A 25608-nucleotide genomic window follows, 5' to 3' on the forward strand; every position below is an offset into this window, starting at 1 on the left:
ACCTTAAAATGAACTATTGGCAATAGTAGAGGGAACTCGGTAGAACCTGTCCGTAGACGACTCTCCGATCACGATTTCGGTTCAACTGAGCACTCTTGTGATTGATGGGCGGTACTTGACCACTGGTTAAGCGGTAACAAGGGAATTTCACTGTAAGCTGGAAAAAGCTCTTAAAATAAAATAAAAAATTCATTTCTCCAAGCCTATGGCCTACCCTGTGTCCTCAAGGCTGGGTAGTCTTGTAAATCGATTGCATGTACATTCAAGCACGGATTGTGATCTTTAATGTAAAGGGTCTCGATTATTTTTAACTTTCTTGGGTTCATGCATGTTTCCAAATTTTAAGTGTTATTTTCCAGTTCCTCGTGGGTTACGTGGTATGAGTGTGATGTCAGTGCATTATTTTTGGGAGTTCCTGCGTATCGGTGTCCAATCAATCTAGATTGCAGCTTCACAGTCGTCATGCCAATACACGGTGATGGAAGAACTTCTTCACAGTTTCCTTTGGTGTATTTGTATTCGTATATATGACATCAGATTCTTTGTAGCTCATTTTCTTCCTGGCGTGGGTTATCTTCAACCTATGTGCTGAAATCTATGACCATGTGTTTTATGTCATTCTCATAATCCTTGTATATAAAGTATGATAAAAGTATATACTCGTTAATGAAGTTTTACTGTTTTATATATTTTTGCTTATTTAGGTATTATCATAATTCCTATGGTTATTCATATTATACACATTATCATCATTATTATTAAATTATATTGTTTATATTTTTTTGGCCTTGGGGGCTTTTTTTTCTGGGGGGGGTGGGGGTCTAAACGTCATTAGGGTGGGCTATTTGCCCCTCTCCACCACAACACAGCACATAAATAAAACATTCTTCGCCCCACATATCAGCTGAGTCATTGTGTAGATCTACTACGTCATGTTTCAAGCTGTGGCCGTTAGCCAATCAGCGTCGACCACGCTGGCGAATGAATGCGTCAACATGTACGGTCCACATACCGACGGGGAAAAAGAAGAAGAGGAAAAGTTGGCAATCCTCAGAAACAAGAGAGGTAAACAGTCTAGAGATTTCGAGTCCAGGAAAATATTTCTTCCTCTTCTGTATCAAATGTCAAGTGAGTGCGCGCGCGTATGTGTAATCGTGATTCAACATGGTCTTGGATCACGTGTTGGACTCGTAACCGACAGCTATTTCCCTCCCGGAAGAGAGCTCAGAGCTCATATATGACTGATCTATGGGTAATGTTGTGACCTTACACGCACACACACCCCAAACTCCCCGCCCACGAGTTGGAGTAACGACCCGTAGCGCAGCGATACTGAAATTACTTCAGCCCTGGACGGGATTCGAACCCGGACCGCCGTAGTGTGCGTGTGTGTGTGGGGGGGAGTTTGACTCAATGATGCACAAGTTACAGAGAATATAATAAGTTGTATACATCGATTTAGGCAATGTAGTGACAAATACCCAACTACCTGTCTCCATTGATTATGCCATGCCGCAATGCCAACAGCAGCTTCGCATAATAAACTCACAATAAAGAGGAGACACACACGCGGGCGCGCGCACGCACACTGTCCCGTGTCTCTTCCTAGGGACAATGGAAGTACGCAGATCTTATCTTCTTTTATATTACAACCGTTAAAATCCGGGGATGCGAGTGGAACTCACAGGAGAAAGGGCATACCACGGAGTGTCCTCCATTGCAAATAATAACAAAAGTGCAGAAGTATCTAACACGGGAGGTACCAGAAAAAAAAAAAAAAAAAAAAAAAAGGCGACTGACGAAGATTGAAACAAACTCATCATTCCAAAAATTTCTGAACTTTTGTTTACTGTGATGGTCATCACTCCGTGTGTCTCTCTTTTGTTAGGTAACAACCCGACCTCAAACAAGCTATTTACTTCCTCCCATTGTGTCACACGAATCGGAACGTTGGTATTACTCCGAGGTTTCTGAGATTCTTTTGCTTTCGGATCATGGTCATTCTACTGGCTTCTTTCACACACACACACACACACACACACACAAACACATACACACACACACTTAAAAGGCAATATAGTCCAAGTTTGAACAATACATGAATTCAATTTTAAGTATGAACCCGAACGTTGTACCTTTCCTGTGTACTAAAATGCGCTATTTCTATTCCGACTAATATCACCGTGGCGAAAATACAAAATAATAATAATAATAATTGTAATAACAATAATACTACAGGTATTAATAATAATATTAACAAATAAACAAAATAAATCCATTTCCGCAAATGGAGGAGACTTGTGGCGAAAAGTAATCCAGTTACAGGACCACAGAGCAGAGAAAGTCTTCCTTTCCCCTTTAATCGACGCAAGTCATAACCCCTTCAATGCCGATGGGAAGAATGACACGTAGACGAAAAAAAAAAAAAAAAAAAAAAAAAAAAAAAAAAAAAAACAAAAAAAAAAAAAAAAAAAAGTAGTAGTATCCTGGAGCCAATATTGTAATAATATTAATAGTAGTAGTAATAACAATAATTATTACACTATTAATCTATATACCAAGAGTTTCTCTTCCCCTTACAAAGGGGAATAGCCATTTGTTTCCCTCTCCTCTTCGCTCCTCATGGATGAAGGATCATCCCTGTATCTCGCCCACTGCCCTGCGTCAGAAGCAACGCAGTAAGACACAGCAGGCCTAGCCACTTCGTTTACATGTCTACCCTCGTCCCCTCGAGCGAAAATAAAGACGAGAAACCCCTTCGGACCGCATCAAATTATTGTTCACGCACACTTACATCTTACGTTTCCAATTTTTTTTTTTTTTTTTTTTTTTTTACAATTTTCCTCGCTCATTCATTCCATGATAATACATGCATATACCAAAGGCTTTCCCACCCTTACAAATGAAGTACCCAGAGCCAAAGGCATAAATCCATTTCACAATCACTCCTTCATACAATCTCCTCTTAGAATCCATTCCCAAATGTCTATTTCTCATTACACTTTTAAATCCCTCCAAGGCATTTACTTGCTCATCTCAATCTACAATCTACCTCCACCTCCTCCCTTTCCCGCCACATTCGCCCTCAAGTATCTAAAACTATCTACTTTCTCCAGTCTCTCCCTCTAAATGCTCACTTCCAATTTGCTACCATCCTCTCTCCATATACATCTCATCACCTTACTTTTACTCACATGTATCTTCAACACACATACACACACACACACTCGATGGCGCGGTGGTAGAGTTCCCGGCTGCCACTACGGCGGTCAGGGTTCGAATCCCGCCCAGGGCTAAAACAATTTCAATATCGCTGCGCTGAGTCGTTACTCCAACTCTCGTGGATGGGGAGTCTGGGTTATGTGTGAATGTAAGGTCACGGCATTACCCATAGATCGGTCATATATGAGCTCTGAGCTCTCTTCCGGCAGGGAAATAGCTGTCGATCACGACCAACACCTGACCCAAGACCACGCGCGCACATATACACGATTCGATGGTGTGGTGGCACCGTGCTCGACCGCTAATTCTGTGATCCGAGTTCGAGTCCCGCCTAGGGGTGAAAATTTCAGCACTGCTGCACTTCGAGCCGGTTCCCAACCCTAGTGGGAAATGAACTGTAATAATAATAATAATAATAATAATAATAATAATAATAATAATAGGTTTATTGAGATAGCAGTGATACACTGACAATAATACAATTGAGCACTTTTATGAGTAATATAGTAATTATAAGAGTGATATGCTTAGTCTAAAATTTATAATGAGTTTATTGTGCGGACAATGGATGGAATGGCACTGTTCTTGTATCTGTCAGTCCTCGGCGCTCTGATGGGCTTGATTTTGTTAGAATGCAGAGTTGCATGGCGGGTGGTTGTGGTGTTAGGTGGGAGGAAGTGACGGTGACGTGGGTGTAGCATTAGGTCTTGTCCAAACTTATTCAGTGCCTCACTGTGTTTGTCGGACAATCTTGGCAAGCTGAGGGTGGTGAGGGCGTGTTCGTATCCCTCATACTGACTACCCAAGATAATTCTGCACGCTCTTCTTTGTACTTTCTCTAATTTGCTCCTCTGTGTGATCTTGAGTGATGATGACCAGGCTGGGGAGTACGAAGGTGGTGTAGACTTCCTTTAGATCTGGTGATGGGGTACCAAGGGACTTCAATCTGCGCAGCATGAAGAGTTTGTAAGAGGCTGTCCTGATTATGTTGTTGATGTGCTGGTTCCAGTTAAGGTGGTCGTCTAATGTGATGCCTAGTAGCTTGGCGGACTGGACCACCTTGAAGGGAATAGGTTCCTAATGACAGTTGAGGTGGTGCCACCGCCTGTTTGGATGTACAAACATGCATGACCACGGTCTTGCTGTGGTTAACTGTCACATTGCTGCTCTCAGTCCACGTTTAGAGGTTGTCTAGGATGTTTTGTAGTGAAGAAAAGTCAGGCTGCCTGGTGTTGATGTGTTGATGTGTGTGTGTGTGTGTGTGTGTGTGTGTGTGTGTGTGTGTGTGTGTGTGTGTGTGTGTGTGTGTGTGTGTGTGTGTGTGTGTGTGTGTGAGGTCACAGCATTACCCATGGATCGGGTCATATATGAGCTCTAAGCTCTCATCCAAGAGGATAATAATAGTTGTCCATCATGAGCTCGAGTTCTAGATTATGCTGCTCCAGTCGTCAATGTCATTAGGATTACAAACGTAATTCTAAAAATAGCCAAGAGAAAGTGCGTTGAATACTTTAGTACTTAGCACATGCTACAAGATTCTCTGGGATTGTCTTAACACGTTACATTGAAGTGGTAAAACTTGACTGCATCTTCCCAACCTTCTCACTTTCGGAGAAGGCAATCCAGTGTCGAGGAAGCCAAGCAGGTAGGCAGGCAGGCAGGCAGGCAGGCAGGCAGGCAGGCAAGTAGGCAGGCACGTTTGTTCGCTACTCAAAGGTCGACGGCGAAATATGCGACGAATGTCGACAATGACGAGAGTTAGGCGCTCATAACAATAGAAACCCTTCGTGTCCGGTATCCTACGTCAGAAGGTATGTAGCTGCGGCCGAAGCCGTTACCTCTGCCCTTTGCACTTGGACTGTTGGGGCAGGTAATAAGAGTCACTTCTGAGAATCGGAGAGGAGTGCGGGATTCGAATACACAACTCGGCAGACTTTTAATAACGCCACCAGTGCGATTTCTTTGTAAAACCGTAGGTGTATTGTACTTTGAATAAACTGTATCGAGACGAGGTACTATGGGTATAAACTGTCTTATATTTCACATTTTATTTTGTTCATAGTTAAGCTAGAAAATGGGTTCTTCTAAGATACTAAATTACATATTTACAACAATTTCCACTCCCAGGAAAAACATGGGTGTTGGCAGACTACCTCCCTTATAAGGGGAATATTATTTTCAATATACAGATAGAATACATATATACATACATATATCAAGGGCTTTTTCCTCCTTACAAGGGAGTTAGCCAAAGTCAAAAGGGATAATTCCACTCCCACCCATTTCACCCCAACTCACTCTGTTCCCGTTCACCACCCCTCCATCCCTCTTTTCTTGGCTCCTCCCTGATGACGGGTCATCCCTGCATCTCGCCCCTTATATATAAAAAATAGAATAGATAGAACAGATAGAATACGTATATTTCTAAAAAATAACTTTGGACGTCCAGCTTTGCATCATTTACCTTTGTCCATTTTTTTATGTTCTCGTTTGTGAGAAGTGAGAAATACCGGAGAGCACCCAAATCCACTTCTGGTAAAACTTTATGGACAGGGATGACAGGTGGTAAGGGACCTGGAAGTGCATAGTGTAGGCCCTACGGTCCCTTACAGTCTCCTCCATCCTTATGCTCACATAAATTGGCGCATGTGTCCAAGTGATTTCCTCTCCCAAGAGAAAGCCGGGAGTGGAAGTAGTATCCCCTGAAGGCAAACTAATCAGTAGAAACCAGGCAAGTTACGAGAGGGAGAACCTACGATTCTGAATCCTGTTACTTGATCACCTCTATTCTTTGTATGGTCTATCAACAAGATCTGGAATAATCCTCTTAAGTTTCCTCCATCTTGTTAATATATATATATATATATATATATATATATATATATATATATATATATATATATATATATATATATATTTTTTTTTTTTTTTTTTTTTTTTTTTTCGTGGTGACCACACCATTGCAGTATATTCCAGTATAAGGTCGAATCAGGTGCGTTTCTGGTGGAAACATGTCCATGATCACCACTCCCAAGTTTGTGTCTTTGTTTTCGTAATTCAATCACTACCCATTCTATAGAGCAGCGATGGCCTCTTCTTACACCCAAAAAATATAAATAAATAAATAAATAAATATATACTTTCCCTACCACCTGGCAGCATGATTCACCTAGACTATGGCACGTCTTCACAAATATTTCCTTCATTCTCAGGTGCTTCCCCACTGCTTTTAGAATCCTTGATCCTGCTTATCCTGAATCGAAAAAACTACAGGAAACGACACGACGGTCAATGTTCCATGAAACTTACGACATGATGGGGGGTAAAAGGCGTTTTATAAAAACAAGGACAGAAGCTGCCGGTATTGGGGCAAGAAGCTACTCTGTGCTGATGGCAAATAGGCGGAGACGATTCGTAAGGTGAGTGTAAAATGTGAGAATAAACACCGTGTGAGATCGAAACCTTTGTTGGTACGACGTTTCGTAAAATGCTGATGATTCTGCTGATGAATTTGCTGATCTCAAACACTATTTTCATTTTTTCCTCCTTTCTTTATTTTTCAGTATTTTATAATGAAATTCTAATATATTGTTCTTTGAAACCTTACCTTTCCAATAATGTCAAAGGTTTTGAAAAAGACTCATGTGAGGTGGGTGTTTTTTTATAAAATATTCGAAGCCGTTTTTGCGCATTTTAAACGGCCATTTTGGATTTTGCTGATCTTTTTTCCTAAAGTATTTTTAATATCATTTGATCCCAATGAGTTGTACTTACCAAAAGAAACACCACCAACCTTTGATCTCAATAAGTTGTCTTCAAACACTTGCATCATTAAAAAAAAAAAAAATGCTTTAGTTATTTTTTATGATGTTTTTCTACAGGAATATAATACTCAAATTCCATTTTAAAATACTGAAAAATAAAGAAATGAGAAAAGAATGAAAATACTGTTTGAGATCAGCAAATTCATCAGCATTTTACACCCACCCCGTTTCGTACGGGAAAGTTGGGGGAAACGACGGAGGGAGGCATCCAGTTGCCTGTCTTACGGCGCGATGGAAGGTCCGTCCCGTCTCACGAGCGCGTGTCGTCTGCCAAGGTAGTCCCACAACCTTGGACATACCCACTCCTTCATTATCAACAGCACAACCACTTGGTCACGTGACTTCTCGGTACACAAAAGGAAACTTCCCGCCACGTCATGCCGCAGTCGGATCAAGGGTTTGAACTTGAACGCATCACCTTATTCTGCCCGATCTCCGCAGCAAGCGCAATCAAGGGGAGTTAGTTTACACTGCGCAGTGCAACAGTGTATCGTGTGTCCGTGCTTCTCCGAAACAGTGACCTGTGAAAATACGCCATTGACAGTGAAAGGTATCGTGACGTGGCAACTCTCCTTTCGTAAAGAAAACATCTATTTACTCCTCACTAGTGAACGGATCACTATCTACCACCGGGAACATGCGCCCGCGGAAAGAAAACGTGCTGATTGTCTCGACGTGCCTTGCAGCCTTATGGTGCGCTGTCAAGGCACTCCCCGCCCACAACCCTCTTCTCACCGACGGGTGGTACACACCTGACAACTACCACCTTCTGCCGCAGCACCTGGAGGAGCTGTACAAGGAGAGGGCCAAAACCAGCGGGTGTAGGCCAGGTGCGGGCAACGACTGGATGAGGAAGGAGATGCTGAACACTATGACCGTAGGTTGCGACACCTCTGTTGGGGAGGTGCTCTGGCCTTCGACAGGGAGGTGCGAGAGAGTCATGACGAGGGGTCCCTGCGAGATCGGTCTCTTCGTCATGGTGGATAGAAGTACAGGCAAGTGTGAAACACAGATACTTGTCCACTGCCCCTCCCCTTCCGTTCATTCTTCCTGCCCTCGACTTTTCTGCTCTCTGTGTGGCCTGAATCCCTGTCTACACTAAAACTGCACCCTAGATTTCCTGTACATGAAAAACAACCCCTTTCAATAACCTAATTATGACCTTACGACTTTATTCATCTGTGATGAAAACATTCCAAACTAAGAGGGTCAATTATAGATGGTTACACTACAAGTACTTTCCAAATTTGGCCACGAAATAACGAGAAAAAAAACCCCTCCCGTAATACATGTATGTAATGTAATGTATACCTTCTCCATGGGTGATTACCATAAAATCCAAGTACCTTTCAGTTATAAATTTCAAGGTAGAAATACCAAAACATATCGAGGCCAAGTCTTGGCACAAACCACCGTAACGAAGAATGGTATCCCTCCGAGTTTTGTGCCCGCACGCACTGAAGGATACAGATATCCTTCTTATGCGGGACTTGCTCGCTTCCTTCGACGTCCTAACACGTCACTGTCCTATTTCAGTTTGTATTCATCCCTATTAATAATCACTGCTTGATCATGACTCCTCGAAAAAAATCTGGAAATGTGTTATTTCTTATTCAGTGTCTCAAGTCATCTGGCAGCTTATTCTACCAAGTTAGCAATGTTCCATATATATATATATATACATATATATATATATATATATATATACACACACACACACACACATATACTTTATTGACAAGTTTATTCTATGCAAAGCCTATTTTTTCCTAATTTCTCCTTTGCGTCTTTATGTTGGCCATACAATTTCTGGTAACGGGAGTAATGTTTAAAAATACTAAAGGCATAGATCCAAGAGCGGGTTATGGGTGAAAGGTAATATGGAAGAGGAAAAGCGAGGCTGGCTGCACCTCCAGACGAATGCGCCCGGACTAGGTAAAACAAAACCGGATGGCCTTCTCAGCTCTGAAGGCGCCAACCAGCCACCATGTTTTCTTTTTTTTTCCAATTTGACGACCTCCATTTTTATTTTGTCGTCAGGTGATTCTATTCACCTGAAGACACCCCCACCCCCCACCTCCCTTCTCGGGTAACCCATCTGTTGCGTTTTGGGACAACGGTAGCTATATCAACCTCCCTGCGAGCGATTATCTTAAGTTGAGGATCTCCCCTCGCCCCGTCCTCCGGGGAGATCAACCACCTCTTCCTCCGAGATCTTCAATACTTAATCTAACTCTGGTTGTTCTTCTGCACGCGTGAGTCACCAGACTCCCACGAGTTGTGGATTACCGACCCACCTGGTTACTAACGGGAGTTGGGAGTAGGGTGGGTGAGTGGGTGTTGTTGACTACCAGCCGACGCAGTTCATAGAAACAGGTCGTGTCGCAAGTCAGAGCCAGTCTTCCTCCAATGTCGGCATTGTCGATCTTCACCTGTACTGTGCACGTGACCTGCCAGGAAGAGTTGTCCTCTAAGCGCAGTCTACGAAGGAGGACCTCCCATCGAGGGAGTTCGCGGTACCACTTGGTCCGGTCGAAGACCTCTACCTTCCAATTCGAGACCCGGAGGAACCACTGCGGTCGTCCTATGAGAGGAGTCCGTGTCTTAAAGACACAGGTTCCTGCTTGGAGAAATGGGTTTTCCTCGAGTTGTAGTTGCAAATATGTCAGCCCTTGCACCCTGACCGCACCTCAGCTCTCAGAGAGAGAGAGAGAGAGAGAGAGAGAGAGAGAGAGAGAGAGAGAGAGAGAACGAACCACTCGGCTAATCCGCTCTGGATTAACTGAACCAAAATGTCACCTCTACTCAATCTATGGATATGCAGTCTTTAAAAAATCAGCAGGAAAGAGCCGTGTCTGTCCGTCTTGAGGCCCAGCCATAGTAGTGAGACACCATTTTTGGGACCCTATTCCAACTTCCTATGTCTTAAAAGTTCACAGCATCTCAGGCTCTTAAAATTGTACCTACATGATCGAGAACACTGAACAGTGATATAATTCATACTGGCCAGCATTAAACATCCATGGACATTCATGAAGGGAAGACAATCGTATTGATTCAATGCACGGTGTCACGGATACTAATCGTTTAAGGGTGACTTTAGTAGTATAAGCTGGTTTTAGATCTTGCATCTAAATATGGGTTGGGCCTCGACATTCAAAACCAGTCCTGCAGGTCTTGAAACCAGTCTTTATTATGAGATGATGACGTACTCAGGCAGGATTCTCCTCCTTCGCCAACAGTTTTGTTTACATTGTTAAATTGTCGACATTTCACTTACAACGACTTGACGTCGAGTCTTCATTCACGCAATTGCATGTAAACAAAGATTATGTCAGTTACATACAAAGCATATGAATATTTCAACAATTTCATTGTCAATGCCACTAGGGGATTTTATCTAGCAGAAGCAAACTTCTCGCGCAGTAAAAATGTTTAGTGTGACTACTATGATGCTCCAGAAAGCACAGTCGCTGGTTCATTAGGGATCATATTGAATTTTCTTCAATCAAATCCGATGAACAGTTGGTCTAGTATTATCGAATTGCAGCTTCACAAGTTGTTTTCATTTTCTGCTCCACTATGAACCTTAACTATTTCAAACATGACGAGGCTTGATGAGTTGCAAATACTTTATTTCCATGCCTGTGAAGGCATTGAAAGCGAGTCATCTGGCCAGTTTAGGACAGTGGCTAATTGGTTTGGTCAGGTCACGAGATGTGAGGTACCTGTACAGAAGGAATGGGTATTGGACAGATCTGTGGGGCTTTGGATTTTCAGGCCATAAAACTTGAGCAACAATTACTTATATTACTATCATATTCCAATATAGTGTGGATATGCTTTTTCTGGATATTTTTTTCTTTTTATGATAACCAAGATTGTTCAGTAAAAAAATCTCATTACCAATATTCTCAGATCCCATTCATCATTTGCTTTTGTAATTGTATAATAATAATTCTGTGATAGTCTTTACTTTATCCGTTTTCACAACTTGATTTTTTTAATTAAAGTAATTTTCCACTCCTTGCTCCACCTAAAAATCCTCTCTAGACCTGATAGCAAATTCAATCAATATAATTTTTCACCATCTTCGTGATATTGGTATCTTTTGGTGGGTACATATACAGTGCTGGAAGGTTTCTTCAGCAATATAAGCACTCATTCATGTCACAAAAATTCTGAAATAATTTCCAAAACATCAACTTAAACATATAACTCCACTTATACATATAACACTGACTTATCTAAATAAACCAAGCATCCAACTTAAACATATAACACACTGACTTACCTAAATAAACCAAGCATCCAACTTAAACATATAACACACTGACTTATCTAAATAAACCAAGCATCCCATGGCAGCACAAATGCAGAATGATGTCATGGGTAAATGTGTAATATGAGGTTTCAAAAGTGACATGACTTTTACTTCTTGCCACATTAGCTATATCTACCGCCATTAATTTAAATAGCTTACACACCCAAAAAATGTCCCTTCGTACACTTTCGAACACATATATATGATCTTTGGCCTGCACCATACTACAGGCTATTTTGGTGAAACTATTTTACCAAGTCTCTACTAACATAATCCTCTCCTCTGCAGGTCAACCAGTTTGCAGACCCCGCCCTTGTGAAGCGAGCCAAGTGCTCTTTCGTGGATCTTGCATACCTGCACTTTCACACCATGTTTGTCCTAAGGGGATGATGCTACAGCCAAATGAATATGGCGAGAACGAATGTGACTGTCCTCTCGATAAAGTATTCTACAGGGGTGACGGATCTTGCGTTACCCCATACTCACAAGGACCCTGTCCACCTGGTCAAGTCATAAAGGTAATTAAATTCTGTTTAAGTCAATACCTATCCCACCTAATGAGTATATTAAATATCTCCCCGCCTCCCATCCTTTGCTCTGAGTTGAAGATTTCTTTTGATCACGGTTAACTATCAATCCATTCTCTTTCAGATAGAGGACTCTGGCTCACATGGCAGAGCACGGTGTGTGCCAAACGACTGCCCTGCACCCAACATGGTTCGAATTGACAGCCAGTGTTACCCAAGCACTGCACCTACAGCTACTTGTTACACTCTTAACACACCCGGGCCTTGCCAAGAGGGAACCCTTCGCCTTGATATTACCTATCATCAACCCACTTGCTTAGCCTTCAGTACCCATGCTCTTCTAGCAAATCTCCCACCTGTATCTTGTCCAAGAGGGTCTTACAGGGATAGTTTAACCCGTAGGTGTCGCATTAACTTTGCCGACTTCTTCAAGTCAAGAGGCTGAAATGAACAGGCCAAAATGTTGGGGATGTCCTTCTTGCTAAAGATATTAGAGTACATATAAAATATGAATGGGTCTTTGAAATAATTAGCCATTTCTATAGCTAATGCACAAATTGCTCCTGGTATCTATGGAGGTTATACATCAAATGAAATACTGAATGATGTAAATACATTATTACTTCAGTATGAAGTTATATTTTACACTATATATTAAATAAATTCTAAATATCTGACACTATTTATTTCATTATTCTTTCATATATCAATTTTCAAGCACCACCCACACACTGTAACAACATTGGTAAGAACTGAAAGTATACAAAATAACTTAACTATTTACATCAACCCTCACTAAACATTTCTATGAGAGACAACTGCTGACAAGTATGTCAGGAAAAGCACTTTGTGAGGGACCAATAATGGGTACCTGCATGTGGTGGTCCAGCAAGATGGACAACGAAGCTGCCTATTTTCAAAACATGTCAACCTTCTTACCTCCATTAGGAGATGCATCACAGAGGGGTTGACAGTCATCTCCAGACTAGGTCCAAGATCTCTTTCTATCAACTTTGTATTTATTAAAATTTTCCACACACTGGGAGATGACAACCAATGATTGCTCTCCTCTTCCTACCACTTTCAGCCAGTGAAAAAGAAAGTCATACACTGATAGAACGCAGAGAACAGTCCAAGTTTCTTTCCTGCAAAGATCTGTGGGAGATTCAAATGACTGTAGCCAACCACTGTAGGTCTGCAGGTTTTCCATTTAGTGAAACTAGAGGCAACAATTGATTGACTGAGCATTACGTGAGGACAGTCCTCACTGCTACAACATTTCACCTACCGGTGTTTGAGCTTTACCAATAAAGACTTTATCTTCACATTGTACTTTTCCTGAAGTATTTCTACACTGGGTGGTACTTTCCTTTTTATTCAGGCTCTTGCTCAGCCAGATTATCTATTTCATTCATTGCTATGGCACTACCTTGGTAGTAATGGGACTACAGATTATTTTAATGAAACTATTTAACCAAGTCACCTATTTTTTGTGTAAAATTTCACAGCTATGTGAGTTTTGTGTAGTTATTACTTGATTATACTGCGACTGTCCCTCTGTTATGCTGTCCCCCCACTATTAATACTGTCCTGTACCACTTCTCTGAAAATGTATTTCCTTTTTTGCCAAACCCTGTGGTAGGGGAAAAAGAATACTGCCACTGAGTGTTCCCACTCGAGTTGTAAAAGGCAAAAAAAAAATGGGATGGGGATAGGGCTAGGCATCCTACTCTCTGTAGCTCCAAAGGAGACATTCCTAAAAAAAAAAGCAAATACATAGGAGGGTCTGGGAGGACTTTTCCAACCAGAACCATAGGGTTTGGGTCTTTTAATGTGTATGGATGCGGTACAGATGTGTGGATGTGGTACAGATGTGTGGATGTGGTACAGATGTTCATTGAAAGAAGACATTGTGCCACATGATTGGAAAATGGCAAACATGATGTCAATTCACAAAGATGGAAACATGGAAATGCCACTAATTTATAGGCCAGTATCACTAACTAGGAGAATACTGAAATTATGTGAAAGGATTGTGAAAGATCCATGGACCAAATATCTTGAAAAGATGAACATTTTGACAGAGTCAGTCTCGTTTCAGACCTGGAAGGTCATGTATGTTGAACCTTTTAAACTTTTACTCGAGAGTGATTGACGTGCTGCAAGAGAGAGAGGGGTGGGTGCACTGTGTGTATCTGGACCTTGAGAGGGCATTTGATAAATTACCACACAGTTGACTTATGTGGAAATTGGAGCATGTTGGAGGACTGAGAGGCAAACTATTAGAACGGATTAATCTTTTTGAAGGAAAGATACACAAGAACAGTGGTAAAAGACAAGATGTCAAAATGGAGAGCAGTAATGAGTGGAGTTCCACAAGGTTCAGTGCTTGTACCAATAATATTTCTTGTCAATATTAATTACATGATGGAAAAAACAAGCTATGCCAACATGTTTGCAGATGATGCAAAAATCACGAGAAGGTTGAAAAATGATGAGGATGGTAGAATATTGCAAAAAGATCTAGATACCATTTTTGCATGGAGACAAAAATGGGAAATGAAAAAAAAAAAAAAAAAAAAAAAAAAAAAATACAAAGTACTGGAAATGGGTAATAGTGGCAAAAAGTCATCCTTAAACTATTCCTTGGGAAGTGAACAGATTACAAAAGCAAAAGAGGAGAAAGACTTGGGAGTGTTGATAAAAGGCAACCTGTCACCTGACTGACATAATCAGCAACATTGTGGGAGAGACATATGGACTACTGCAGAAGACTAAAGTGGCACTCCATTATATGGATGAAGACATGGTGACAAAACTCGTTGAAACCCTGATACATCCAAGACTGGAATATGCATCAGTATTATGGCTCCCATGCAGAGTCAAGGATATAAGCAGGATTGAGAGAATACAAAGGGGAGCAACCAACCTGGTCCCCATCCTGGCAGATAAACCATATGAGGAAAGACTAAAAGTACTAGGTCTACCAACTTTGAAGGATCAAAGAGAAAGAGGTGACATGATTAGTGTTCAGGTCACTTAAGGGGACAGATTGCATTGATAGAAGAGATCGATGGGAGAGCTTTAAGAGGTCACGGAAGTAAATTAAGAAAGACCACATGTCGAAAGGATGTGAAGATATATATTTTTCCATACAGATGTAAACTATGTGGGCTTAGAAGGTGATATAGCCCAAGCTCAAACAATACATGAGTTGAAATCTAAATATGATAACTAGAAATCAAAGATATAGATTAAGTTTGAACAGTACATGAATTTGAGTCTAGGTATGTTAGAAAATTAGAGAATAGGGGATGGGACCCAACGAGTGTTACTTCTTTCCTGTATACTACAATTACATAAATATTACTCCAAATGTCTTCAGGCAGCTTGTTATACAGTCTTGGTGCACATCTTGCAAAAGCTCTGAAACTAATTTCCAAGTTGGGTCAATTTTTAGAAGTGCACACTTATGTGATATAGAGATTGAAAATTTGATATTTATTTTGTAAATTATATCGAAGTAATATACATTTTTCTTGGTGGAAATCAATAACACAAAATGTTGCTAAAAACGATACATAAACAAATGTAGCTGCTACGACTACTTGAGATGCCATCTTCATTTTTGTAGATGCAGAAGCTATAGATATGAAAGTATGATAAATTCATCTATTCTAACCTAATCTGCATTTAGTAATGTGGTACCTGTAATTCTAGAGGTCATCATTGTTGTTTTTGACCTCCAAATCTATCAAAACAAAGCATCTCAAAGAGTTCCCACAACTTCATTCATTTTTTTTTTAAACGATACAAAAAACGAATGAAGTTGCGATGTTGCTAAAATGATTTTAGCAACATTTTCTGTTACTAATTTCTGCCAAGAAAAACATATTACATAGATGTATCATAATTTACGAAATCAATATAATTTTCTGCTAAATCGCATTGCTGTGCGCTTAAAATAAACACCCCCAAGTTGCTCCTTGGCTCATCTAATTGATGTGGGTGCCTTAGCATCATAGATTTCTCTAGTTGGAACTCTTGTAATAGATCTCTTATAAATCCTGGTTTCCCAAATTAGGCTTGGTAAGTCAAGACATATAAAAACAATTCTTGCCTTAATTGGTAACCAGTATAATTATATTAATGCCAGTTTGATTCTTGCTTGCCAAGGCAAGCCCTTGATATAAATTAATTAGTTTTGCACCACTTTTTATAACCTCTTCAGGAGATAATTTGGTATATCATCATAAAGGGAGTTGCAATAGTCTGACTTTGCAATCACATATTTATGTACAAGAATCATTTCTCAAAAATGAGGTCCGAGTAAAGTTAATTGCACCAGGGTGTCTGAAAAAACATCATTTTACCTCAAAACAAGGTATACTCACTCTATAAATTTGATAGAGAAATGCAGCATTTACACGGGGGAGACTACATAACTGAAATGCTAAAACTAAAAGCAATTTTAAAAGAACACATACCAGATGAAATCAATGAAATAATTATTATAAGGATAAAATTGGTGCTATGAATACAGTTATGACAAAATACGTTAAAGCCATTCATTGTTGTAATATAAAAGAACAATTATTCAATAAAATATCTGCACATCTGTGGTACATGAACGTTTAAAAAAATCGAAAATTAGTTGCATGAAGTACAAAACCCTCTAGGGACCTCACGTACCTCTCAAGGTTCTTCTTCTTGCTGTGGCAAAAATCTCCATTCCGTACACATTCCTTACAATAAAATGCTGTTGATTTAACATTGCACAGGGGGCATCGTTCAACCTGTCCACTAACGCGCGCACTATATCCTTCATTTCCTGAAGAAACTTTATATAATAAAGGTACAACACTATCAGACGTTGTTTGATTCGACATATTTGTGAACATCAACAAAAGTCAGCTGGAGTTAGATGAATACTACGCTTCAACCAACTATCGTATATTTCATATTAAGCTGGGCAATTATAAGATCTATTTTTCAATAGAATTCCTAATAGAAATCATATGATTAATAAGAAATAAAAAATGCATAACAGAAATTAATTACAATTATCTTGAACAGTTCATATTTCAATCAAATTTTGAGTTCGTCATCATCATCAGATGGATATGAATTAGACATCTATTTAATTTCATTATACATATCTATGAATAACAAGATTAATGACTGCCTCTTGAGTTTTCAAAAATAGTGTGATGTTTATATATGAGATGACAATTCTTCTAAGTATTGTACACGTTTGATAAACATCGACACTCGTTGTCTTAATTTGCACACAAAGAGATGCGTCACAAAATAACACTGGGTGTAAACAAAAGGTAGAAAAGTAGGAGAAAAAAATAGTAACTAGCAACAAAATATTAACTCGCATGACTGTGTCATTACATTAAATTCCATTTTTATTGTACAATAAATGTAATGGTAAATGTATGGTTTGGGAGTGGCTTTATATATTGAAGTACACATTTGTTCATTCTTATATACGACCTTAGTTGCAGTAAGGACCTTCAATATTGAAAATAACCAGTGAATATACTTAGATGAAAAACAATATGTTCCCGTGCATAGGGTCACTAGCTTTGGAATTTTATTATTTTCCCGCGTTCGGATTTCCCCCTCTTTGTTCTTGACTTTATTCCAGGGATTATTTACACATTTATAGAAAACAATTATTTTAGGCCTATTATTTACGTCAACATGAAAAGCATCTGGTATGAAAGTCGCCGTATCGAAGGGTGTGTACACGCTTGCTACAACAAATAAAATGCCAAGATTATAATAGCCTCGCGAGCACGAGGCAAGACGAATGGTATATCAAATGTTATAATTCTCTTCATATCATTTGTTATGATTCTCTCCATATCTACTTGTAGCACAGGCTCTATTATTCTCGTAAAAAATCTTGACTGTTCTTAACAGCTTTCCTCCTATCCCATATATTTGCAATACTGTGGGAGGTATTGCAGATATATGGGATAGGAGGAAAGCTGGAACAGTCAAGAGTTTTTACAAGAGTAGTAGAGCCTGTGTTAGAATTAGAAATGGAGAGAGCGAGTGGTTTGAGGTAAAAATGGGACTTCGCCCGGGATGTGTTATGTCGCCATGGCTGTTCAATTTATACATGGATGGGGTGGTGCGAGGGGTAAATGCATAGGTCATGGGCCGGGGATTGGAAGTGGTTAAAGAAAATGGAGAAAAATGGGGGATAAGCCAGTTGTTCTTTGCTGACAACACTACGCTTGTAGCAGGGTCAGAGAAGGGATAAGGAAGTTAGCAACGGAGTTTGGGAAAGCGTGCGAAAGAAGGAAATTGAAGATAAATGTGGGTAAAAGTAAGGTGATGAGATATGCAAGGGGAGAAGATGGCAGCAAATTGGAAGTAAGTATTAAGGGAGAGAGAATGGAGGAAGTAGATAGTTTTATATACTTGGGGGCGAATGTGGCGGGAAAGGGAGGAGTGGAGGTGGAGGTAGAGTGTAGATTGAGAGAAGCAAGTAAATGCCTTGGGGGATTAAAAAGTGTAATGAGAAATAGACATTTGGGAATGGATGCTAAGAGGAGATTGTATGAAGGAGTGATTGTGCTGACAACACTGTATGAGGCAGAAACATGGAACATAAGAAAGGAAAAGTTTAAATGTGTTTGAGATGAAATGTCTGAGAAGTATGGTAGGGGTTACAATGTTGGATAGAGTGAGAAACGAGGTGAGGAGGAGAGCGGGTGTGGAAATATAATTAGGAGATAGCGCTGATGAAAGAGTATTATGATGGTTTGGACACATGGAAAGAATGAGTGAAGAAAGATTAGTAAAATAGATGTGGAAGGAGTGAACATGAGGGGGCAACCAAGGATGAAATGGATGTATAGGGTAAAAGGAGCATTGGGAAAGAGGGGAATGTCTATTGAGGAGGGAAGGGAGAAGACAGAAGATAAGGGTGAGTGGAGAATGGTTGTGTATGGGTGATGCTGTGATGCATGGACGAGAGTGGGTGGAGGATAGAGGGTGAGGAAGTATGTGTGGACGATATTTTGACGCAGCCCAACTTCTCTTTTTCTGCATGAGGGGACAGAGGGTGGAGGGGGGGGTCACCAATTAAATTAAGTGACCTTGCTGTGGATGTGCTGTGTCTTGCTACATTGTTTCTGACCCAGGGCAGTGGGCGAGATGCAGGGATGACCCGTCATCCAGGAGGAGCCAAGATAAGAGGGAGGGAGGGGGGTGAATGGGAGTGGAGTATGTGGGGATGGGAGTGGATTTTATGCCTTTGTTTTTTGGCTACTTCCCTTGTAAGGGAGAAAAAGCCTTTGGTATATGTATGTATGTATGTATACATCATCATTTGTTTGTGGTGTTTTTTATTGGAATTAATTTCCTCGAAAATAAGTCTTGTTGAGAAAAAATATATGGGAAAATTAAAAAGGATTAGAAAACATTAAATACTTCTCATTTCTTTTAGAATTGTGAACAATTCCACTGTACACTTTGCATTGAAAGAAACTGATAGCTGTTATGTGTATAACAATAAGAACATAACATAAAAAGAAAAGACCATAAGGCCTATACTAGGTAGTTCCATGTCCATTACAACCTGTCACCCCCATCCATAAAGTTATCAAACTTCTTGAAACAACCGATAGTTTTAGCGCTCACGACATAGTTACTAAGTCTTTTCCATTCATTGATTACTCTATTGATAAACCAGCTCTTGCCTATTCTTTATCAAATCTAGATTTGTCCAGTTTGCAGCCATTATTGTGAGCCCTGTCCTGTTGTCTTAATATGATGACCTTGTTTGCATCACCCATGTTAAAGCCTATGACCCACTTGAACATTTCTATTAGAATACCCCGCAATCTGCGTCTTTGCAGAGTGTAAATTAAGGTTCCTGAGCCTGTTATCGTAAGGTAATTTTCTGAGCCCATGAATAATTTTGGTCATTCTCCTCTTCTGATTCTAGTGAATAGATATCCATTCTATAGTAAGGAGACCAAAACTGCACCGCATAGTCAAGTATGGGTCTTACTAACACCAAATAGAGTTTGATAATTACCTTTGCACTTTTATTCGTAACCGTCCTAGCAATGGAACCTGTTAGCCCTATTCCTGACACTAATTCACTATTTCCTGGATTTAAGGTCAGGATTCAGTAGAAATCCAGTCTCTCTCTCAATAAGGTAAATATACATACATACATTCATACATACATACATACATACATACATACATACATACATACATGGTATGTACAAACTGGACAATTTTATTGTGAAAAAGGTAGTAGCCCAAACGTTCGCAGCCGCGAACGGGTCAGGTCGAATAAAGCCTCACAACCTTTCCCGGTTCCCTCCCTGACCTTCTACTCTGTGTATATATTCTTGTGTCCTTTTTCATTTCTATGTACCCTGAGGATGTCTGAATAGACGAAAGTGCTTGGTCATCAGTTTATCTTTTTCCTTGGTGGTTTTTCCGCATACATACATATACCAAGGGCTTTTTTCCCCCTTACAAGGGAAATAACCAAAGTCAAAGGCATAAAACTATTCCCATCTATTTCATCCCCTCATATTCTACAATCATTCACCACCCCTTCCTCTCTCTCTCTTTTCTTGACTCCTCCTGGATGACGGGTCATCCCTGCATCTCGCCCTCTGCCCTGGGTCAGAACCAATGCAGCAAGACACAGCAAGGCCACTTCATTTGGTCGGCGACCCCCGCCCCCTCATGCAGAAAAAGAGAAGACGGGGAGAAATCCCTTCGGGCTGCGTCAAAATATCATTCACCCATACTCTCTAACCGTCCTATCCTCCACCCACTCTCTTCCATGCATCACGGCATCATCCATACACAGCCATTCTCCACTCACCCCTATCTTCTGTCTTCTCCCTTCCTTCCTCAACAGACATTCCCCTCTTTTCCTACGTCCCTTTTACCCATCCATCTCATCCTTGGCTCCTCCCTCTTCTTTTCCACCAATCAGCAACAGCTACAGTTGCTGCTGGGAGAGATCACGTGATGACGTCACCTGTTTTGTTCTTGTTATTGTTTTCCGTTTCTGAAGATTTCGCATTTTCTTGTCATGTTCTTGATGGAAAATCTTGATCGTGTTTGATTCTGGTAGATGTACTTGTTTGTTCAAACGTTGAACAGTTGCCCCAAAGTGGGAAGTAAACGGAAAACAATCAATTTATTACATTTACTCTCTGTAGAAACATGGCAAAGAAATTAAATCAGGTGTCCATATTTTTTTTACATGCATATTGGTTCTATAGCCCAGCATTCTTGAAATTCGAAATGAATAAAATAATTCCAACAATATTATGATTCAAGTAACCATAAAGAACAATTCTACAAAAAAAAATCACGAAATTACAAACGGAGTAACAACCAATGTAGGAAAAGCAAAAAGAAACTGGTAATCCCTATTTCCTCCTGAATCCTAGAAATAACAAAATATAACGAAAAAGACAACATGCAGATAATTCCCAAACACAGGACAAAGAATGAGCAAGGTCATACCATAATAAACAGCAGATTCAGGTCAAGGCAGGAACATCGTGTACCAAAGTGGATCTAACCTATCTTGATATGGTGAAAGCGAATGAAATCTCCCGACCAGAGTGTAACACAAAATTTATGCAAAGTTACACAGAATTAGCTATTTATTCGTCATTACGTATCGATTAGACAGGGTATCTTCCAGGCTGGAACAACATTAAGATTTTACGTCAAGGACTCGACAAAAAAGAAAAAAAAAAAAAAGCCAACTGAAATGGATTCATTTGAAAAAGCAAGAAGAGGAGGAGGAGGAGGAGAGGCTGGAAAAAGTGTAATAGTAGGAAGCTAATGGCACCAAATTATAAGGCTTAATGGTATATTACAACGTTTTGACTGTACGAGTAGTTAACGTGTTTTTCTGTCATGTAAATTCCTGAAGTGCGTGGTCGTGTAAATTACATGATATTATTTATTTTTTTATTTTTTCCTCTGAAGTCGCGTGCAAAGCCTCACTACATTTTATAAATGAACAAGCGGAAAGTAAGCCATTGTAAAATGCAGTAGGTTAATAGAGATGGAAATAGAGACATATAGGTAGATAGATGTATAGATAAATAAGTATATGTACATATATATATACATATATATATATATATATATATCTATATATATATATATATACGGATATGTGTGTGTGTGTATATATATCTATATATATATATATATATATATATATATATATACATATATATACACATATATATATACATTTATATATATATATATTCATGTGTGTGTGTGTGTGTGAGTGGTGTAAGTAAAATGCACTGGTCTCCGAAACAAGTGCTTTAATCCCGACATTTCATTTATTTATTTTGAGGGGTTGTTTTGTTTTTATGTCATTGATTGCCGACAGGTGAAAAGAACACGGAGGACACTTCCTTGAAGGACTTGCAATTGGATATGTGGTGAGGATGGGGGTTGTTTCTTTGTATACTTGGAATGTATTATTGGAATCAGAAAGAGGTCAAACGTCTCCAAAATCCTGAGAGTTGGAGCTTGTGTAAGATTCATCATTACCAGACTGTCATGTGCCTTTTCCAAATCGAACAAGATCGGGGACAAACGTGTTGTTTTAGGTGAACGTTGTGTGGACTGTCATTTCAGTTTGCATCAGGATATCTTTAGTGGTATAGTCATTTCAGAAGTTCAGAAGCCTGTCTCAAGGGGTGATATGTAAAAAAATAACACAATTATCACCATCGTATATGCCGCCCGTTGGATTTTCAAGAAACATTGCAGATAGGTAAAGAGTATACAAATGCACCTTTATAGGTCACTCCATGTCATATTTTTGTTACTGGGTAAGCTTGTGCTCTATAGGATGTGTATTTTAAAGGGCAATGAAATCCAACTTTCTCTCTACCTTATCATTTTATGAACATTGAACATATCGCATCGTTCATTGTTCTAGGACAGCAAACCTGAACTTATTTTTATTTTTTGAAAGATTCCCAAGCTAGGTAGCGCTTTCTCGAACTCTTAAATCTAACGAGGAGGATTATTTTGTCGAAAGAGAAAAAAACTGGTATACATAAAAGTCGATACATAATGTTGATTCAGCAACATATTTGTACATTATAAAAGAAAGAAAGAAAGAAAGATCGAAAGAAAGAATGGAAGAAAGAAAGAAAGAAAGAAAGAAAAAATATAATAACAATGTCTGGAAACATCCTACCGTGAAATATATTCTAGCACTATATATTGCTAAATTTGAGATTCTCGCACCACAAGAAAACCGGCCACTCACTCCCCAATTAAGAACCGTTCTTTTATGCAATTATCGACAATTTCGCAGTAATGGAGGTCTCGTTTGGGGAATAAGAAATGCAGGACTTCTGTGCTCAATTAAATATGAACGCATTCACTTGTTTTTCGGCGCGATCGCGCGATCTTGTGTATTCTATTCTATTTATTCTTTATCATTTATCTACCTACTTCATTGTTTACATATCTATACATTCATTCATTTATTTATGTATTCATTTATTGACTTATTGATTTACTCATTTATTTGTTTATTTACTTATTTATTTATTCATCTATTGATTAAGCAATTTATTTATTTATTTATCTATCTATTAATTAAGCAATTAATTGATTTATTTCCTTATTCATCTATTCAATAAACTACTTATTCATTTATTTATTCATTTATGTATTTATTTATTCATTTATCTATCTATTTAATTACCTATTCACTTATTCATTAAATTTTTATCTATTCGTTTATTCATTTATTCATTTATTTATCTGCTTCCCTATATATCTTTTTATGGATAATTATTAGGATGACAAAAGGATGAATCGGCCCATGTTAGGTTAGGTTAAGTTAGATGTAATCACAAAATACTGATAAGATATAAAAATAGATAAAAATGTTATGAGTATTCTCATCGTTTCACATTTCTTTCAACAGAATTCACGTAGAAATAGAAAAAAATTAGTTGTATGGTTAACTTAGTGGTTTCTGACTACAAGGAATGATGACAACGTACTGTACTTCCCTGCACTTTGACTAAGAAAAAAAAAATCTATCTTTTGATTATCTGTTTCGTCCTTGGTCCGCCTCTCAGCTACATAAAATGGTCTGCTACTACAATAGACCCTACTTTCTTTTTAAAACGTTACGTAACGTTGTAGAAACCACTGTTCCGCGCTATCATCGTCACCCATTTCTCTAGAATAGTGGTCATCAACCTGGGCATTCGCGAACACGCAGGGGAGGACTAGGCTAGACTAGACCAGACCAGGGAGGGGGGGGGGTAACCTCTTCCTTAATTTCAAACCAAAACCGTTTTCCAGACAACTCAGCTGATGATGATAACGCTGATTAATGGATTCGACAACGCTGTTACGAAATGTTTCAAAGAGCGAGTGCATATTTTTGGGACACTGATGAAATTTAAATTTTCGATTTATGTAATTTTTCGGATGAAGTAAAGCTTAGGTGGACTCTGTATTTCTTTTGTTTTGTTTTTGTCAGTTTCTCTACATTTCTTGTCTCAGTACTTCTTAAAGACAAATGTCCAGTTTTCTCATTCTTCTGTATTACTAGTTTCTTCATGAAATGAATTGGGCTTTTCAGGAAATGGCCCGTCAACATTGTCAGAAGTTGAATTATTGCGCATTGTCACGGTATGTGTTTGCGCTAACACCCGGTATCTACTTTTTTTTTTTTTTTTTGTGTAGCGTGCACTAAGAAACGCAAAATCCAGCTACCACGAGAAAGAGAGAGAGAGAGAGAGAGAGAGAGAGAGAGAGAGAGAGAGAGAGAGAGAGAGAGAGAGAGAGAGAGAGAGAGAGAGAGAGAGAGAGAGAGAGAGAGAGAGAGAGAGAGAAAGTCGTCTCGTAGCCTATTTTTTTTCTTCTTTTATGATGATGGCATAACTTTCGAATCTTGCAAATACAGTAGCTCGTTTTGTGTGTGTGAGTGTAAGAATATGTGAATGCGTGTGTAACTGGGTTCCTGTGAATCCATTTCTTCAAATAAGAACTGCGTTCAAGGAATTGTATGTGCTTACCCTGTCTCGTATTTCAATTCACGTTATGAGATTCCTGATGGTCTTGTTACATACAAATGGAATATTTCAACCTCAAAAGAGCTCTAACTGCCCAAATACCATCTTAGTGTTTTGCTAAGCATAACTGATATAATACCGAATGTCGAAGGTTGTTGGACGTTGTCGTTTATATAATGTATATAAGGACGAAGCCTTTATTGTTTTGACATTTCACTTGTTAGAGTTTTATCAAGAGCGTGCATTTGCTAAAGATCTAAAGTCGTCACAATAAAAGCCACAGTCCTCATAGGTGTTTCTATTTTATAGGCTCGTCGGCAACCGTTAATTGCATATATATTTATGTAATATAACAATTGAAACACTTCACTGGGATTCAGGCGTGAGCGTGCGCAACGCCAAGACCTCACAATCATTGTAGAAGTATGTGGCAGACAAATATTGTGCAGCGGACTTTGATTAGTTCTATTAACCCCCCTAATATGTAGTCCAACACGGATACATCTGCCTTTTCTATATAACTCGTTTCTTACCCCACCTTTCCTTCTGTCAGATAAAATTTAAACACTGCAACATTACACGAAAACTTCTCTACCGGAGTGAGAGAAAAGCTGGAAAAT

General features: G+C 39.3%; 2 protein-coding genes across 2 annotated transcripts in view; one reads left to right on the top strand and one right to left on the bottom strand.

Annotated features, from left to right (window-relative positions):
- The window catches only part of Atg14 (autophagy related protein 14), a 34118-nt gene extending 17264 nt beyond the window's left edge, over nt 1-16854 (bottom strand). The window contains exon 1 of the mRNA XM_076186587.1: nt 16590-16854. Within this exon, the coding sequence (XP_076042702.1) occupies nt 16590-16798 (209 nt within the window). The 5' untranslated portion in view covers nt 16799-16854. The remainder of the gene's footprint in view (nt 1-16589) is intronic.
- Nucleotides 7252-12574, top strand: LOC143026351 (uncharacterized). Its single transcript, XM_076186585.1, has 3 exons — nt 7252-8041; nt 11659-11888; nt 12022-12574. Exons 1-3 carry the CDS (start codon nt 7684-7686, stop codon nt 12340-12342), a joined length of 909 nt encoding a protein of 302 aa, XP_076042700.1. The 5' UTR covers nt 7252-7683; the 3' UTR covers nt 12343-12574.
- Nucleotides 16855-25608: the final 8754 nt, after the last annotated feature.

This window comes from Oratosquilla oratoria, chromosome 6 (genome assembly GCF_046742065.1).
Source record: "Oratosquilla oratoria isolate Oo_2021 chromosome 6, ASM4674206v1, whole genome shotgun sequence".
Taxonomy (NCBI): domain Eukaryota; kingdom Metazoa; phylum Arthropoda; class Malacostraca; order Stomatopoda; family Squillidae; genus Oratosquilla; species Oratosquilla oratoria.